The sequence below is a fragment of the Entelurus aequoreus genome, linkage group LG02 (genome assembly GCF_033978785.1).
Source record: "Entelurus aequoreus isolate RoL-2023_Sb linkage group LG02, RoL_Eaeq_v1.1, whole genome shotgun sequence".
NCBI lineage: Eukaryota > Metazoa > Chordata > Actinopteri > Syngnathiformes > Syngnathidae > Entelurus > Entelurus aequoreus.
Genome location: NC_084732.1, coordinates 77,096,510 through 77,115,633, shown reverse-complemented (window position 1 = coordinate 77,115,633; position 19,124 = coordinate 77,096,510). Strand labels below are relative to the sequence as shown.

Here is a 19,124-nt window from a genome sequence, read left to right as displayed (position 1 = left end):
CACTCAATCAGATGGATTAAATGAAGCAGCTCTGACTTTAGGAGGAATGTTTACTTTCTCTACAAGAAGTTACAACTAGGGCTGCAACTAATAACTAATTTGATAATGTATTAATCTGTCGATTATTACTTCGATTAATCGATTAATAATCGGATAAAAGAGACAAACTACATTTCTATCCTTTCCAGTATTTTATTGGAAAAAAAACAGCATACTGGCACCATACTTGTTTTGATTATTGTTTCTCAGCTGTTTGTAAATGTTGCAGTTTATAAATAAAGGTTTATTTATTAAAAAACATTTTTTTTAAATGCGCATAGCATAGATCCAACGAATCGATGACTAAATTAATCGCCAACTATTTTTATAATCGATTTTAATCGATTTAATCGACTGGTTGTTGCAGCCCTAGTTACAACCTCTACTGGGACTCCATTTATCCTCCATTTTCTGTATTATCACACATCACACCCTTCCTGTTCGCACTTTTGTCTTCGTTCAACTTCTTCTTTGTGCAGTAAAGTCAGTCAGCTTGTTAGGCTTTGAACCTGCGACATTTAGATTACAGGAGTGCATCAATAATCACTGCTGCTCGTGTACTCCTCGAAAGTAGTGCGTACTCCCACCAAATACGAAAGGGCCATGAATCAGCCTGTTTCCTCCCTTATGTTTGCCCTGTTTAACAATCTAGATAGCATCTCTCCTTGCTGACAAGTTCATTCCATCACTGTGATTCATCGCCCTAATATCAGCTCTTCAGGAAGCATGGGGCATTTGAAAATACACACATTCAAGCTTTATAACTCACAAAATTGTAGTGATCTGTTTTTATTGTGAACACAACCACGTCTCTCTGGCTATTAGGGGTGTAACAATTTGGCTATTAGGGGTGTAACAATTTGTTTTAACGATTCGATTCAGAATTTGTGGTTTCCAATATGATTCAGGGACGATATTATTATTATTTTACAACGATCCAATCCCAATATTTCAGTGATTTGAAATCGATTCAGTAACTTTTTGGCGAAAATTCAACCAGTGTGACTGAGAAATAAGTACTGGATACTGAACACTGCAGGTGAAGTTTCCTACATTCCTGTTATTTCTTGTAAGGGAATTAGGTATACCAGTAAATGAATTATGAATACAAAAAGCAAGTAAACAACAATTAATGGCTAATGCAATTACACCTTATTTGAATAAAGTGTAACCAACTCTTTTGGTTGAATTAACAAGAGCAAACACTTTCTGCTCTTATTTTCAACATTCAATCGATTTTCAATAAAGGTACAGTAACCAAAATTTTACCCGTAGTTTTACCTGCTACATTTGCTTAAGTTTTTCAAACTAAAATAATACAATATGAATAGCAAAAATAAAGCACAACCAATATCTCTTTAGGTTGAATTAATAATAGGTTAACTTGCTACTTTTACTGTTGTTTTTCTGACATAGAAATACAAAATGTATTAATTAAAAAGATTAAGTGCCACCAAATCTCCTCAGGTTAAATAAGCAGTGGTTTGACCTGCTATTACTCACATTTTAATAAACAGCTACGGTAGCAGAGAAAAGTCACAACAAATGCAAACGCCACAACCCAACAACATAAAGCGATAACACAACAACTATAAGCCAAAACCACTGCAGTACAAAGACCGAAGGGAAGTAGCAGCGGACAAGGTTTGGTGACTCCTGAGACGGAAAGTTGAAAAAGGTGTAATGAACAAAGTTGGAAAAGTAAGTGAAGTGCCAACACTTTTTCTACTACTAATATACTATGTTCAAAAAGTTGGTCCGACGCCACAACTTCCGTTGTGTCTGTCGCATTCTTTGTGGCTTAAAGTTGTGTTGCGGCTTTATATTATTGTGTTGTGGCGTTTGTATTTGTTGTGGCTTTTGCAATTGTGCTGTGTTATAATTTGTTTTTGTCCTGTTGCATTTCCATTTGAGGTGAAATTTCTTAGCCACCATAGCTATCCACCATTCTTGTTTTGCCGACTGATGGCGTTGACGCCACAGACGGGCAAACAGACTTGAATTACGCTCAACATTTTTTATCAATAAAAGTGCTAAGTTTCATATAAAGTCTGCCATTCTTAAATCCAATGATTTCCTTTTTCTAATATTAATACAATTGATTATTTCCTTTTAAAACAATATTTGATCGATATCTATCTTCCAGAAGGCAACCTTGCCTAGCACAGTTCGATGAAGTTGAAGCTAAGAAATATAAATCGATATATCGATTAACCATTACACCTCTATGTTTTTTCTCTAATAATAACATTTCAGCTTTGGTTGGCCCTTTTTATTTGCTAGACAAGATGGATTCCACTTTCTTTTGTGTGAGACTACCAATTTTGAACCATTCAAGTACCACACATTAGCCTCTGTTACTACAACACTACAGTGTCTTAAATCAAATACGGCCGCACAATCTGTTTTGTCCTGATAGACAATGAGACAATGGCACTGCAGTCCTGACAAAAAACCCACCATAACATCACGGATAGTATTAGCCAAATAATATAAGAGACCAAGAAAATAATCAATGCACTTGACAGTTTGTGTGTAAATGTTAATTATGTCAAGCACAACAAGATGCATTTTACATTTCTATCCACGTAGTAGAAATAGTTTGCTTAATTATCAGACATTACCAACCCATTCATATCCAGGCTTTTTAAACAGAATACAACAAGCTAATGTGTCCTGTTGGTCGTGAAATGGATGTTTGATACAAGTGCACATTGTGCAGCCTATGACACAATCTCTTACCACTCGCAGTAGCCTCCTCTGCTCCTTGAAGGTGGCACAGCATCCCAGAATGCCTGTTACCATGACGATGGCTCCAGCGAGGACCAGTATGTAGGCAGAGGCAGCATATGTTATGGAGGGGAGAAGGCTGATGTAGTCGCTCTTTTCGAACAGAGTCCAAACACCCACAGCCATTACAACGCCCCCTGCGAGCTGAGAGAAGCACACAACATGAGTCAGATCTCGAGAGAAGGAGGCGTCTGCCACTACTGACAGTCAACAAATGAATGAGTGTGAAGTGAAATATTCTGAATTCATGTTGCCACTATGTTTATGGGTGAATGAAGAGATAACCGCGACTTTGGTAGAATATCTGACATGTCTGCCACTGTGACAAGTGCAAGAGATGTCTTAATGTCTTCATTTAGAATGTCTCAAGAAAAAAGTGAGCAATTCCTAGTGCCGATCAATGAGCCACTGATCATTATTGGACGATTTCCGCCAAGTAGTATGTGATTGATAGATGCCAATTAATGCCTTTCAATGCAGCTCACTGTGTATTTGTGGAGTGTGTGTGGAGCCCCTTCCCTGAGTTGATAATCATCACCTTCATTGCGGAAAATAAACGACATGTCTTACAACAAGTATTGTCATCACTGGAGGACGAGGCTAAATATGTTACACACAAGTACGACGACTAAGCAGAAGCAGACAAACCAAGCATGCTAATCGCTAAGCTATCCGCTACAATTTGCTTGACGCAACAAGAAATAAGTGTTTAGTAAACTTTATATGGAGGGAAATTACTGCCAAACCTCCACAAACTCCAAAAAATGTTTCAAACTCAAAAAAAATGTGTCACAAACTAAAACAATTGTTTCACAAACTCCGAAAAATGTTTCACAAACTTCAAAAAATGTGAAGGATTGGCAAGTAGAAAAACAATTTTCCTCAAGTTAATACTTTTCGCACAATTTTTCCACTTGTAGTTCCCCAGGCGCAGTTTTTTGTTTCTTACGCGTAGGGACCATAGTTCGCACTCTTCAACGACAGGTGGCTAGTCATTTGCGACACTGCAGTCAATAAGAAATAACAGTAGTAGTAGTAACGTGATCCAAAATGGCTGATGCAGTGTATGTAAGTACTGTATGCTACATTTGAGTTTGTGTAGTTTTGGAAGTAATTTCACTCCATAACTTTGGGAATTGAGGATGGAAGCGAGTTACAGCCTAGAAAGAGGATAATATACACAATTTGTCCAATGCTTTAAAATGGAAGCACTGGCTATGTTTTGGCTGCATTAAAGGGGGTGGTGTATGGTATTTTTTTTTTTTTTTTTTTTTGTCATAAAAAATTACAATCACGTGTGCTTACGGACTGTATCCCTGCAGACTGTATTGATCTATATTGATATATAATGTAGGAACCAGAAATATTAATAACAGAAAGAAACAACTCTTTTGTGCGAATGAGTGTGAATGAGTGTAAATGGGGGAGGGAGGTTTTTTGGATTGGTGCACTAATTGTAAGTGTATCTTGTGTTTTTTTATGTTGATTATATAAAAAAAATATATATATATTTTTTTATTTCTTGTGCGGCCTGGTACCAATCGATCCACGGACCGGTACCGGGCCGCGGCCCGGTGGTTGGGGACCACTGTTGTAGACCACAAGGAAGTGCTTTGAATGTAGAAAAAAATCATAACATGACCCCTTGAAATTACTTACTCATTTACCAAACACACAGAAAAGAACATCCATCCATCCATCCATTTTCTACCGCTTATTCCCTTCGGGGTCGCGGGGGGCGCTGGAGCCTATCTCAGCTACAATCGGGCGGAAGGCGGGGTACACCCTGGACAAGTCACCACCTCATCGCAGACATATATGTTTTTAATAGTTTAATAGCTAGCTATCTTAAATGCTAAAATAATTATAATAATACAATTATTTTACAGGTTGTATATGATTCTCATTCAACTACCTGGCAGTGTGTTGGCTCAATGTTCATGTGTATTCAATTGCATTTACATTTGTGGAAAAATAGCCGGGGGGGATATAGAGAATCTATTACAAAAACTGTTTAAATGAAATGAAGCAAAAACGTCACGGCCCCCTTGCAATACCCTGTGGAAGACTTCCGACTGACATCATTGGGCTGAGATTCAAATCATATACTGCAGGCATGAGATGAAATCACGACATTTTGCCAAAAAAACACTACTTTTTGGCATCATTTTTAAAAGGGCTTGAATTATTTTCATTAGTGACATCACATACGTTGGTTGGCTAAACGTATCCCCAACAAGTCGCAGTGTTAAGTCCAAACATAACATTTTAGATGTCCATGTCGGTCCACCATTGCTACAAACAGGCGATTTAAGGTTGCAATAGTGTCCTTATACCCAATGACAGTTTGAGGCTGTCTTTAATTTTCCCAAAAAATGTATGAATATTGCTAATTAAGTGGTTTTAATTACTTGTAACATGGCATAGCGTGACAGAACTGCTCAGTAGCCTTGTGGTTAGAGTGTCCGCCCTGAGACTGGAAGGTGGTGAGTTCTAACCCCGGCCGAGTCATACCAAAGACTATAAAAATGGGACCCATTGCCTCCCTGCTTGGCACTCAGCATCAAGGGTTGGAATTGGGGGTTAAATCACCAAAATGATTCCCGAGCATGTCCACCGCTGCTGCTCACTGCTCCCCTCACCTCAACTCCCAGGGGGAGGAACAAGGGGATGGGTGCAGAGGATAATTTCAGCACATCTAGTGTGTGTGTGACAATTGTTGGGACTTTAACTTTAATTATCACAATTTGTTTAGATGATTCATAAATTATGTTTATGCTGAATCTCACAGGAAAAAGTGCCTCCAACAATGAAGAAGCAGAATGTGGTTCAGTGTTGACAAGGATCCTTCCACGTGGTGAATTAGATGTGTTTTGTCATTGGACAAAAACTGCACTGGGGAAATTGAGCAACCAGTGACCCCATGTGGTTGTAAGAGGAAGTCGCTCTGGAACTCTGGGGCTATTAACGTTAGAGGTGGAAGAAAGTGAATGTCAGTAAAGAGATTTATTTGTACAATTATATACTTCGGGGGCCATCATTGATTAGTGAGTTTCCAAAAACGAATCACTATAGTATACTTGGTTTATTTACAGAATATATTTGCATATTGTTTATTGAGAGTATCAACAAAAGCATTAACCCCCAGACTGAAATACAAGAGTTTTAATTGTGTCCTCCTGTAATGAATGGATTGATTTGATTAACAGTATTCGATCCATTTACAATAATAAAAAGTAATTTTCAAAAACTTAGCAGTAAAAGTTATGGGTCAGTAATTGGTGTTCATTCTGGTGTTTTTAAGTGTGGAGGTCATTGAAGGTATCTTAGACATGACTTGGTGCAACAATAACGTGGTTGGTGGAAAACAGATCCACCTAGACATTGATCAGATTTAGTCAACTGGACATTCCATCCATCCATCCATCCATTTTCTACCGCTGGGGATGCTGGAGCCTATCTCAGCTGCATTCGGGCGGAAGGCAGGATACACCCTGGACATGTTGCCACCTCATCACAGGGCCAACACAGATAGACAGACAACATTCACACTCACATTCACACACTAGGGCCACTTTTTAGTGTTGCCAATCAACCTGTCCCCAGGTGCGTGACTTCGGAAGGGGGAGGAAGCCGGAGTACCAAGAGGGGACCCACGCTGTCACGGGGAGAACATGCAAACTCCACACAGACAGATCCCGAGCCCATGATCGAACCCAGGACCTTCGTATTGTGAGGCACATGCACTAACCCCTCTACCACCATTCTGCCCTCAAATGGACATTATATAGGAGAATTTAACGACCAATCGGAACTAAGTTTGAGCGATATGGTTTAAAATCTATATTGCAATTTATATTGCAGTAGTGTTGTCCCGATACTAATATTTTGGTACAGGTACCAAAATTTATTTAGATACTTTTCTAAATAAATGGCACCACAAAAAATTGTATTATTGGCTTTATTTTAACAAAAAAAATTACAGTACATTAAACATGTGTTTCTTATTGCAAGTTTGTCCTTAAATAAAACAGTGAACATACTAGACAACTTGTCTTTTAGTAGTAAGTAAACAAACAAAGGCTCCTAATTTAGCCTGCTGACATATGCAGTAACATATTGTGTCATTTTCGATGATATTATTTTGTCAAAACTATTAAGGACAAGTGGTAGAAAATTAATTATTTATCTACTTGTTCATTTACTGTTAATATCTGCTTACTTTCTCTTTTAACATGTTCTATCGGCACTTCTGTTAAAATGTAATAATCACTTATTCTTCTGTTGTTTGGATGCTCTACATTAGTTTTGGATGATACCACAAACTTGGGTATCAATTCGATACCAAGTCATTACAGGATCATACACTACTCATATTCAAGGTCCTCATGTGTCCAGGGACATATTTCCTGAGTTTATAAACAAAATACAAAGAAAAAAAGAAAAAAAAGAAGATGTGATGCAAAAAAAATATCGTAGTAGTAATCATAGTGGTATCGGCTAGATACGTGCCTATACTTGGTATCATTACAGTGGATGTTAGGTGTAGATCCACCAATGGCGTTTTTTTACATTTTGACACCGGTGAGCTACGGTGTGTAGTGAAGCATGTTTAGCTATTCCTCGTCCTGCAGGGAAGATACTTGTAAGAAACATACTTTATTTGTCGCCATGGAGGCGATGATTAGTGATTCAGAGGGGCGGCGTGGCGAAGTTGGTAGAGTGGTCGGGCCAGCAATCGGAGGGTTGCTGGTTACTGGGGTTCAATCCCCACCTTCTTCCATCCTAGTCACGTCCGTTGTGTCCTTGGGCAAGACACTTCACCCTTGCTCCTGATGGCTGCTGGTTAGCGCCTTGCATGGCAGCTCCCGCCATCAGTGTGTGAATGTGTGTGTGAATGGGTGAATGTGGAAATACTGTCAAAGCGCTTTGAGTACCTTGAAGGTAGAAAAGCGCTATACAAGTATAACCCATTTATCATTTAAGTAGCTACAACACTGCTACGGCTGGACGTTAGCCGCTAGCTAGCTAGCCATGTCTTAAAGCACCTCTTCCTGCGGGCGTTTCATTGTAATAGCGTCACCTTTATCATTAGTTTTTAAGCCAAAATACGTCCGTTCTCCCTTTTCTGTCTACACACATTGTCTGTTTGTAAGTACTGCGTTTGGGCGATACTACAAGTTTAGGTATTGATCTAATACCAAGATCATTAAATGGTTCCATTTTTTAACACAATTACAGTATAACCAAACAAAACACACGATGGCGGTGTGATAATAATATCAATCAAATATTTAAATTATTTACTATTATTGATTTAAATCCTTTAGTTTTACCTAAAAGCCCTCCTGCTATCAGGGACATATTTCCTGAAATATGTGAACAATAATAAAAGCGACGAAAGATTTATCGATGATACAAAAAAATAGATCTAACTTATATAAAACATATACTTTTACTTGGCATTTGTTGGACGATATATTGTCCCACAAATTGTTGCAGGTAAACTATAATATTGTCAGCATTATTGCGTGGCAAAATTAGGCACTAATGTAATCATAATAACCATGTAATTAGGGCTGCAACAACTATTCGATTAAATCGATTAAAAACGATTATAAAAATAGATGGTGATTAATTTAGTCATCGATTCGTTGGATCTATGCTATGCGCATGCGCAGAGGCAATTTTTTTTTTTTTTTTTTTAATTATAAGCCTTTATTTATAAACTGCAATATGTACAAACAGCTGAGAAACAATAATCAAAATAAGTATGGTGCCAGTATGCTGTTTTTTTCAATAAAATACTGGAAAGGATAGAAATGTAGTTTGTCTCCTTTATCCGATTATTAATCGATTAATCGGAGTAGTAATCGACAGATTAATCGATTATCAAATTAATTGTTAGTTGCAGCCCTAACCATTTAAAAGGATATAAGCTTTTCTCATTACTGTCGTATTGTTAACCATCGTACTGTAATTGGAAGGTAAATAACTTTTAGTTATCCTAAATAAGCAAACAAAAACAATAAAATGGACTCACATCTCTGTGAAATAAATAAATATTAAACATTTTAAAAGTGAATTTTTTTCCACAGTTGGAAAAACTAGGCTGGGTATTTTTTGTTTCCATCATGGGATTCTTGCTCCTTCGTCCATGTTGATGGGCTCATATTGCCCATCCGGGTTGAAGCTGAATTATTCCCACAAAGGGACATTTGGCTTCGTAATTATATTTTTTTCCTCTTAATTTGTGTTACTAATGGAACGTCTCACTAGCGAGTCGCAAGCAGGGAGGCGATGTCCATGAATCTTGTGTGTTGTAAGCTAGCAGTCCCGCTCTTTGCCAAACCAAAACTAAGATTGTAAGAGGGCTCACTGCGTTCAGTTAATTATACTGTTAAATAAACATGCTCAGGTGCACAGTTACCACTTTCTCCCTATTTGAAGCAAGAGGCGAAGAAACAAACACACGGAAATAATAATTTATCGACTTCATTTTCATTAATCATTCGATTCGTGGACTTATGGACCATCGGCCCAGACCAAATTGTTACTGTCAATATTTGTATCAATCAGCCCATCTCTGTTTACATTCAAGAGCTCCAGCTTAACGGTTAGCATAACCTACTTTGGTGTGTAGCATGTTTCGCTATTCCTCATCTTCCAGTGAGAATGGTACTTGTAAGAAACAATTTAGGAGGCGAGGATTGCTGACTTAGATGTGGCTTTGCACTTTGCACTGTGAAGGGACGTTAGCCACTAGCTTGCTAGCGAGAACGCTACATTGTGTTGAGGACACGATCGTTCACTTGTCGCTGTCAAATTCGCAGAAACAGCTCAAATGTCTCATCAACATGCATCATCATGTTATGATGATAGTATGGCGGCTTTATGGTCTGCAAAATGTATCATTTATATCGTATATGGTCTATATTGCCCAACCCTGATCTGAATGGTGTTGATCAGATTGAAGACAAGCCAAAAACAGTTTTATTAGTTTCTTTGCAGATGGCTACTTCATCAAGAAAGATTTATTCATAGCTTGTGATGACAAGCATAAAACTGAAACTCATTTTATTAGGACAGCACAGTGGTGCATGTTAACACATCTGCCTCGCAGTCAGGGTGGTTTCTCCCTGTGCTTACTTGGCTTTGAAGCCGGTTTTCCTCTTTCAGTCTTTCATCTGTGACTGACTGAAAAGCGAAGGGATGAAATGACTTTAAAGTTACTGTAAGCTTTGTTCCGTTAAAAGCAGAAATCAGAACTTAAACAAGATGTGATCTGAAGGTTAATGTAGTTTACTGTAAAACATATTAGTTTGGCTGCTGATACAAGTTGTTTTTTTCCACGTTTCAATTCAGTCGTGTCCCTGATGCATTTCACTGGAAACCTTGAAATGTCAAAAGTTTGTCGGAATGTTTTATAACACATTTTTGTTACCAGTATACAGCTTGCTTTAATTATTTGAATTGAAACAACTGGTAAGTGTATTTATTTAAGAGAATGCTAAAAGGAGGACAGTAAGAAGCCGACGTTCTTGTCGTCAAAGACATCAAGGAACTGGACTAATGCTGAAGATGACATTGTCTCGACGACAAGGCAACAAAGGACTCACAAAGACTTAAAGGGCACCTTTAATGCAAAAACAACTTTTACCTATAGGTACCCGTTTTGCATCTTTGGGATCTGCACATGTCCCATAAATGTAAAATCATGACAGAGATATTTAGATAACAATCTTGCCTTCCTTCATACTTCCTCCAAACAAGCCATTTGTAATTTGCCCAGTTTGTGACTTTTTTCCCCAAGTGTGGCGTAAGCGCATAGCTCCATATATGTTAGAAATGTACCCGAAGAACTTTGCGCGAGTCCGCCAGTGTAGTCTGACCTTGTAGTCAATAAGCACCTTCTTTTTCACCATCCTCTTGTTGTGGTGCAGACTGGCTCGTATATGCACATGCATCCTCCACTGTTACCATCTCTAATACAAACTAGAGTATAGTTTGCACTTGTATCTTTCAGTGGACTTGCTATGGGAGCGCAAAAAATTACAACAAAAATGGCGGGGAGAAAACGCAGTCGAAGTGGAGCCACATAAATAAGACCACCAACAAAATGACGCATCTTGGAGAGAGACGGTCAGAAAGTGGCTTGAAAATGAGCTGTAAAACATAATGTATGCAAAATTTTGACCAAAGAACCACCATTACATGTTATGTTGACCACAAGTTTTAAATGTCGAAAAAAAATCTTAAATATGACCCCTTTAAACAACTGAAATCAACAATAACATCTCACCAGTAGTAACACAGATTACGACATATTCTACAATATTAAGTAGTACATAACATTCATTAACTTTTACCAACTACTAAGATCAATTATGAAGTGTACAATGAAGTCAACATTTTTAGACCAGTAACATATTTTTTGGACCATAGAGCGCACCAAATTATTAGGCGCACTGCCGATGAGCAGGTCTATTCAGGTCTATTTTCATACAAAAGGTGCACAAGAGTATAAGGCGCATTAAAAGGGTCATATTATGATTTATTTTCCTACATTTAAAACACTACTTTGAAGTCTAAATAACACGTAATGGTGGTTCTTTGGTCAAAATTGTTCATGTCAGTGTGAACAGTGAAATTTCGATTTTTTTCATATCCGGCCCAGGCCTCCTTTGTATGTGGAAATAAATCGGGTATATATGCGATGCGTCGTCAATGCGCTTAGATCGCATTCATCTGACCAGAACGTCCTAAAAAAGCGATAAGCGTCATAATTTTTCTCCGAAATAGACGGTTACAAAATAAATACTTGACAACGAAGCAGAAAACAGGTGAAAATAATACGTTTTAGGAACTCACGTGAACATTTTATCTCTCCTGTATCCAACTGCTCGCCCACAGACACCCTCTTCAAGCAGACATCGAAGCAAAACATCTCATAAAACTGCCAGAGCCATAATACTTGTCCTCTTCCCTCTTAATCTTCTCTGTGCAATAATTCGGTTTGATTGCACAATATCCTTGAAATTGCCACAAATGTGCCAGTACTGAGACCGACTAGAGTGGAAGCCATGTTTACTTATGTAGTAAACTTTGCGGTGCGTGCGACGCCATGATGTCATGTCCGCATGCAGGTTAGATTGCACTCATATTAAAAATCACATTTTTTGTGAACGGCCACTAAAAAGATCAAATTTGTACATCCGACCCTGCAGTCCCTGTCATCTTTGTTGTACCAGTAGTTGTTTGCGCTTCCAAAGCGAGTCTACTGACAGATATAAGTTAGAAACGTACACTACCTTGTATTAGAAATGGCAACAGCGGAGGATGAATGCCTCACAACAAGAGGATGGAGATTAAAGAAGGAGGTATCGACCATGGCATGGACTACAATGGCGGACGAGCGCAAATTTTCGGGACTTATGCAGATCTCAAATACACAACCGCAGGTACCAAAAGGTAAAAAAAATTGGATTTGCATAGTATTGCGAAACAAAACACCAGATATGTCTACTAATAGGTGGCATTTCGGGGTCCTTATACACACACCATAATAATACCCGTATGTTGAAGCCGTAATGCGCGACTATCCATCAAGCGGTGCGGCTTCGTAGCTTACCAAAGTCATACTAAAAAATGTTGTCAGATTTGTGAGCGCCATGTCGTGTAATGTTCAGTGTTTCCCACACATTCATTTATTTGTGGCGGCCCGCCACGAAAGAATTACGTCCGCCACAAATAAAAAAAATAAAAAAATATATATATATTTTTTGTCCTTTCCAGCTTCTCAGGCAAATCATATAGTTGATGTAGATGCCCATATAGGCTGTTCAGATTTACTTTACAAAAGATAAGTGTAGTGTACTTCTCTTGTTGCCTTATTTGTATTTGACCACTACTGTTTTTTGTTTATTTGTTACTGACTGTGGCAGGACACCTCTGCCTCTGTTTCACTTTATGTTGCTGGTAAATAATATGGTTGTAGTAGTAGGCTAAAGTTAAATTATTTAGTATGCACTAATTAAAGGGGCAGAGCTTTAAGAGACATTTTAGCTTTTATATTTTATAAGATATATTTTTTGTAAGAACCAAAATTAATAAATATATTTCAGTGAATAACTTATTGTTCAAATCTGTATATAAATATGTACATAAAGTGTTGTAATTATATTGTAAAATGGATGGATGGATGGATGGACGTTTAAAACAAAACTGTTATTATTAATTAGTAAGTATACATTTTTTGAGCCTTTTTAGAGAAAATCATATCATTGTAGTAAATTATGCAAATTACTTGATGATGTCATGGTGACCACGCCCATAGCCACGCCCCCACCGCTACAGGTATCTTGGCAGTTTATGGGAAACACTGATGTTCTATATTCTCAATGAAACATCTACGTTTTGGTCTTGCTCATTAGAGTCATCTATTGAACAGGCGTCAGCCTGCAATCCACACTGCCATTTACTGGTCACACTTATCATTACGCTACGTACCAAATAAAATTGCTGCGAGGTCGGTAAGTACAAACAGAATTAATCTGTCGATTTTTGAGAAAATGAAAGGATTAAGTGCGCCTTATAGTCCGAAACATACAGTAAGTATATAGTCTCTATGTGTCTATTTTTTTTTAAAATTATCTTACTCCTTATTGCGATGTATACATTCCCCCCACCCCCAAAACCTTCCTTTCACATAAGAAGTGAACTTAACTTAAACATGTAAAGGTTATGGTGTTAATAAAGTATTTCTGAATACATTATCAGTACAAGACACAGAAGGGGTAGTATTAAATATAAGCTTTGCTCCTTCCTACTCCATTTTAGACGTGTTGAACGGTGCAAATGTAACCAAATGTCCCCTCGTGTAACTTGTTAAACGTGGAAAATAGATTGATGAGATTGGTTGGTTTGTTGGGCTTTTTTAAAAAAAAAAGTTCACACAGCTATTATGATCAAACTGTACTAATCATTGGTGGTGTCCTGATCCGATATTGATAATGGATATCGGTTCAATATCAGCTAGCAAAACAGGTATCGGATGATATCGGCTTGCATCTTAAATGTCTGATATGAACTCAGATACAAACAGTCCCGCAGCGTGTTTACACTGCACACAAGGTTGGTATTTTCTTGTATTTTAGTGAAGTCCTTTTAAAAAATGTAAACACGGTAGGCTATAGGATACTAGGAGCTAGCATCTTCACAACAGCTAAGCACACAAGCTGGACTTATATAATAATAATTGTCCTTAATTTAACAAAATTGTAGTCTAAAAAATACATCTGTCAATCTAAACAAGTATCAAATAATTACAGTTGAATATTAGTTACAAATACAAAGTCTCAAAAGTGTCCACATTAGAATGTATCCAGTATCAAACATTCTGCGTCATGAGCTTAATTTAATAAAAATTATTGTGACCACTGAGTGTCGCCAAAAAAATTGTCACTCCACTTCAAAGGCATAAGTGTCATAAGGTTAGTGTTTTTCATCATTACCGTTGTTTTTTGAGTAATTTGACTTGATCAAGCCATTTCTGTTATTCCATATAAATAATATAATGAAAGTATGTAGTATGATTCCTGTTGATATCATATCGGATTGATTATCGCACAAGACTCAAGGCTCCAATATCGGTATTGTATCAAAACTGAAAAAGTTGTATGGGGACATTTCAACCTAAAGAATGGAATTATGGAAAAATGTGTAGAACATGACAGTATGTGGATTGTATTGCATGAAAATGAGCTGACCGTAAAGGTGTAGTATCTACAGGTATATTTCATATCATTAGGACATCCTTCAAACTTTTTCAGCGAGGGCCACATAGAAGAAAATGGAAAGATGCGGGGGCCATTTTGAGACATTTTGTACTTTATAAACACTAACACCAATACAAAGTACCAGTATATATAATCAATATATGTCAAACTATCTGAAAAAAAACATCCACATAATACCTTTGTGTTATCGGTAACAAAACAAATTAGTGTAATATCTAATTTAACCTCCTTGAGATATTTAATGTATTTATTATTTTTCTTGACTAATAATATTCTGCCATATAATACCTTACTGAGGCCTTTAGCAGAGTTACAAACTTACCATTTTTTGCAAAAAAAAAGGTACACGTGTTCATCACGACAGGACGAACGAAAGTCATCAAAGACCATACACAGCAAGAGGCCAAGGTCGTCGGTCATTTTGTTTTTCAGGTCCAATGGGATTTGGGAAAGTTACATTTTTATTTTTTTTCCAATGTTCTAATCCTTGATGTGTTGCGGGCCAAAAAAATACAGCGGGCCGCAAAATGGCTGCACTTTGAAAACCACTCTGTTAAAGGCTTTGACAATCATTCAGACCTAATTACTTAGCCTAAATGCAGACTTACCCAAAAGAGGAAGTTGAATGTAATCAGTAGGTATTTCAGGCAAATTGTTCCGCATGTTTTCTTCTTCTCTTCTTGTGCACCCATGCTGCAAATGACACAATAATTGAAGATATACGTCAATATACAGACAGATTCAGGTGTCAAATCTAAAACCAAGGAGACATTTATTTTCCAAGGCTTTTGATTTTGATGGACGAGGATAAAATTGCTAAAGGAAATTAAACATTTATAACGATAGATGGAATAGAACGGTGTTTCTTAACCATTGTTGGGCCGCAAGCGACACCTGGAGGACCGCCCAAAAATGTCTGTTTCTCAGTTGTGGTGCGTATGGGCCACAGCGATACTCTGTTGTAATACACTTTTTCCACCACATGTGGCAGTAATGGCAATATCAAACAAACAGAAGAAGTCTGGTGAAAAAATTGGTGGTTTAAATTTTTTTGACAGTTAATTGAAGAAATATATATATATATATATATATATATATATATATATATATATATATATATATATATATATATATATATATATATATATATATATATATATATATATATATATATATATATATATATATATATATATATTATTCATTATTAATCTAGTTTGAATGTATTAATTTCCGCACTACGTAATTGTATGTAAATGTAGTTTTCATCAGTTTCCATGACTCCCTTCTTTTGAAGTATATTTGATAAGTATTTATTTGTGTAATCAGTCTGATCTAAACTTTGATTATAATCTTCGGGATTAACTCATGGTTTCATATACTTTGACAAAGTTGTTAACCTGTTGAACTGTAAGCAGGTTAGATATAGTTATTGAATATGATTAAAATCAAGACTACCAATTAAGTGTTAATATTTGAGTGGACCCTGGGGCCCGCTGTAATGGAAAAGTTGGGCCCTGAGGTCACAAAGATTAAGACACCATGATATAAACATGTTGTTTTTAATGCCAATACTTTAGCATCAACAAGGAATAAAACAGGGCATGCAAATAAAGCTGTTATATTCTGAGCAAGTATTTATTCACTCATTTTCTATCTCATTAGGGTAAGCCAGAGGCCAGGGATGTAAGGATATGAACATTTTATATTAGTATACAGTTATTGTGACCAAAATTATCACAGTTATCATTAATATTGCGGTATTGTTGAACGTGCTCAAAAAGTACTTATACACACTGAAATCTTTTGACTGTTCAAATAATCAAAAATAAATAGACACACTTAGCAAGGACACTATTTTGCATGTTTTGTGTTTCTTATGCTTCACTGATAACGTCTTAGTATTTTATCTGTTATAATGGCTAAGCTTTTATTTTTTTCACGTATTGGTTTGCACTGTGGCACTTTAGATGTATTTAAATTAAAAGTGCATAACAAATAAAATATACTATTCATTATTTCTGGCGGGCGTTGTGGCGTCCTACTCTTTTCAGCGGTCTTTAAACGCACTGTAAAAACATCTCAGTCCAGTATTCCTCTGAGTATGGAACGATCACTTGTAGGTTCACTGTGTACAATTGAATATCTTAGTTGCTCAGACAGTAAAGTGTTTATATCAATTTAAATTGGGGTATGCCCTATCTTAATGGGGAATGTTCTGGTTTTCATGTTAGCATTTAAGCTAGCGAGCTGGCGTCAGTCAGTCTGTGAGTTTATCAAAGTGCAGTTATCAATTACCGTTTTTCGATAACTTTAGTTTAAAACGGTAATACTTAGTGTTTTACTGCGGTTATCAATACTACAGTTTATTGTATCATTCCTACCTGTAACCGGTTTTGAAAAGGTGTTATCATTTTCAGACCATGCAAAATATTGATAGAATTGGTTTAAATCGAGAATGGTGTTGAATCGAGAATCAAATCGTCAACCCAAAAACAATCGAATCATTGAGTTGTTTTAAGGTTACTATCCTTGATGCCAATGAATAGCCTACTGTGTGGCCCTGAGGAAGGATCAGCACTTATGACTCAGACACAGCTATTGAATTATTGCAAGTACACACACACACAGATCTATGAGTAAGCACTTGAATTATGGGAAAATTCCATGGATGTTGCATGCTTAATTTGATATAGTTTCAAGTTTATAGTTACACATTTAGCTCAATATATTAAATACCCATGTGAAATTAAATGATAGTTGACACTTTTCTACGTAAAGCAGTTGCTCATACTATTTAATGACGATGACAACTTTTTTTTTGCTGTATTTTACATCGGCAAGTATGATTTTTTTCGATAAATAAATTGGAACTTTTTGACATTTGCTCAAATCGTTAAGTTTTAACCCCACTCCACCTTCTCTTTGCTCCTTGGTCAGTCAAGCTCAGGCTTGCCCTCCTTCAGCCGCCTCCTATTCCCTCACTTTCCTTACCCTGCCCTACAAACTGTGTTGTCAATTCAATTGAGAACACGTTATTGAGTCTGTTAATTATGCATCTGCTGGTGGATGGTAGACACTCTTAGCATTGGCCTGCAAATTAAAAGCAAACAACATCTATCGGGGAACCTTTTGTTCCCCTCAGTTATTTAGTGCAGAGTAAAACACAGCTGAGTAAATGAAGGAAATGCTTAGACGTTGTCAAAGAAAAGCTTAGTATTTTTTCAGCTTATTTGTATTATTATGTAAATATAAAATCACTAATTAAACAAATATACTTAACTAAAGGCAAAAGGCCAAATTGAAGCTTAAAAGTCAACAATTGAGATAATGATTCTCTTTGACATTTGTTTTCCCCAATCCAATAAACAAATTAAAAAAAAAAAAAAAGATTCTCGCAATGTATTAGTTGGTAAAATAATTATAATAGAACTTTTTCAAAACCAGTTACAGGTTAGACAAGCTTCTTCTGGTTGCATGGAGATGACCTAAAAACATAAAAAAATTGATTTTCTTTTTTTAAACGTTTTTAGTTTTTTATACATTTTTGAAAATGATGAATTGATTTAGAATCGGGGTGAATTGATTTAGAATCTGGATGAACAAGAATCGAGATTTCAGATGTGAATCGATTTTCTTTTGAAGTGAAGTGAAATATATTTATTTAGCGCTTTATTTTTGCATCCCTACTATACGCTATATATGAGAGAAACCATACGGTTTTTAAAATAATATGAGCATTATTATTAGACGCCCCATTTTTTGTTCTGCTTAAAATAAACGTTTAATATTTTTTCTACCGTTCATAGGAATTTTCTGGATACAAATGCCAAAAAAGGCTGACAGTGAATTGGTTTGGGTTTACTATTAAAGACGTAGTGTATTTATGGTATTTCTACGATAATTTCATGCTCGACAAAAATATATGATAATTTGACCCCTTCGATGCATGGCTACTCGCACTGATGTTGTGCATTACCTCACATGTCTGTTTACAGTCAGGTGGGGGCGCTGTTCTGCCAGTGACAGCACTTTTCCAACTGCGCTATTAGAAAAGCTATGTCATACCACGCGCTGTCAAAGTTAACGTGATAATAACAAGTTTTTTTTCATCACACAATTTACGTGCGTCTTGTGTGACTCACAGTCCGTACCGTGGTGGTGGAAAAGTGGCGGCATTCCGGAATGTTGAGCAGAAATGCACAAAGAAAAATGCATATTGAATGGCGAGTTTAGCTTCAACGCCCTAGCAGGTTGCTCTCACCTCAAAACCAAAGTTATCTACATACAAATCATTGTGAGTCATCACTTGAGTTCCTAGTTGCAGTGTTGCCAAGCAACTTTTTTTAATCGGTTTCAGGCTAGTTTTTGGACGTCTGGTGGCTTATATCCGCTTGCTTTTCTGTCTCCACAATAAAGCCAAACTGTGCTGGTAGGTACTTAGTCTTTTTCTACAAAACATTTCCTGGTTATCACGCCCTACTGTCAACTTGGCAC

The 19,124-nt window shown here is 36.8% G+C and overlaps 1 protein-coding gene across 1 annotated transcript in view; it reads right to left on the bottom strand.

Moving 5' to 3' along the window:
- The window catches only part of LOC133639452 (CD151 antigen-like), a 54,672-nt gene that overhangs the window by 32,432 nt on the left and 3,116 nt on the right, over positions 1-19,124 (bottom strand). Inside the window, exons 2-3 of the mRNA XM_062032753.1 lie at positions 15,236-15,320; positions 2,782-2,973 (exon numbers count right to left, since the gene is read on the bottom strand). Coding sequence (XP_061888737.1) covers positions 2,782-2,973; positions 15,236-15,319 — 276 coding nt within the window. The 5' untranslated portion in view covers position 15,320. The remainder of the gene's footprint in view (positions 1-2,781; positions 2,974-15,235; positions 15,321-19,124) is intronic.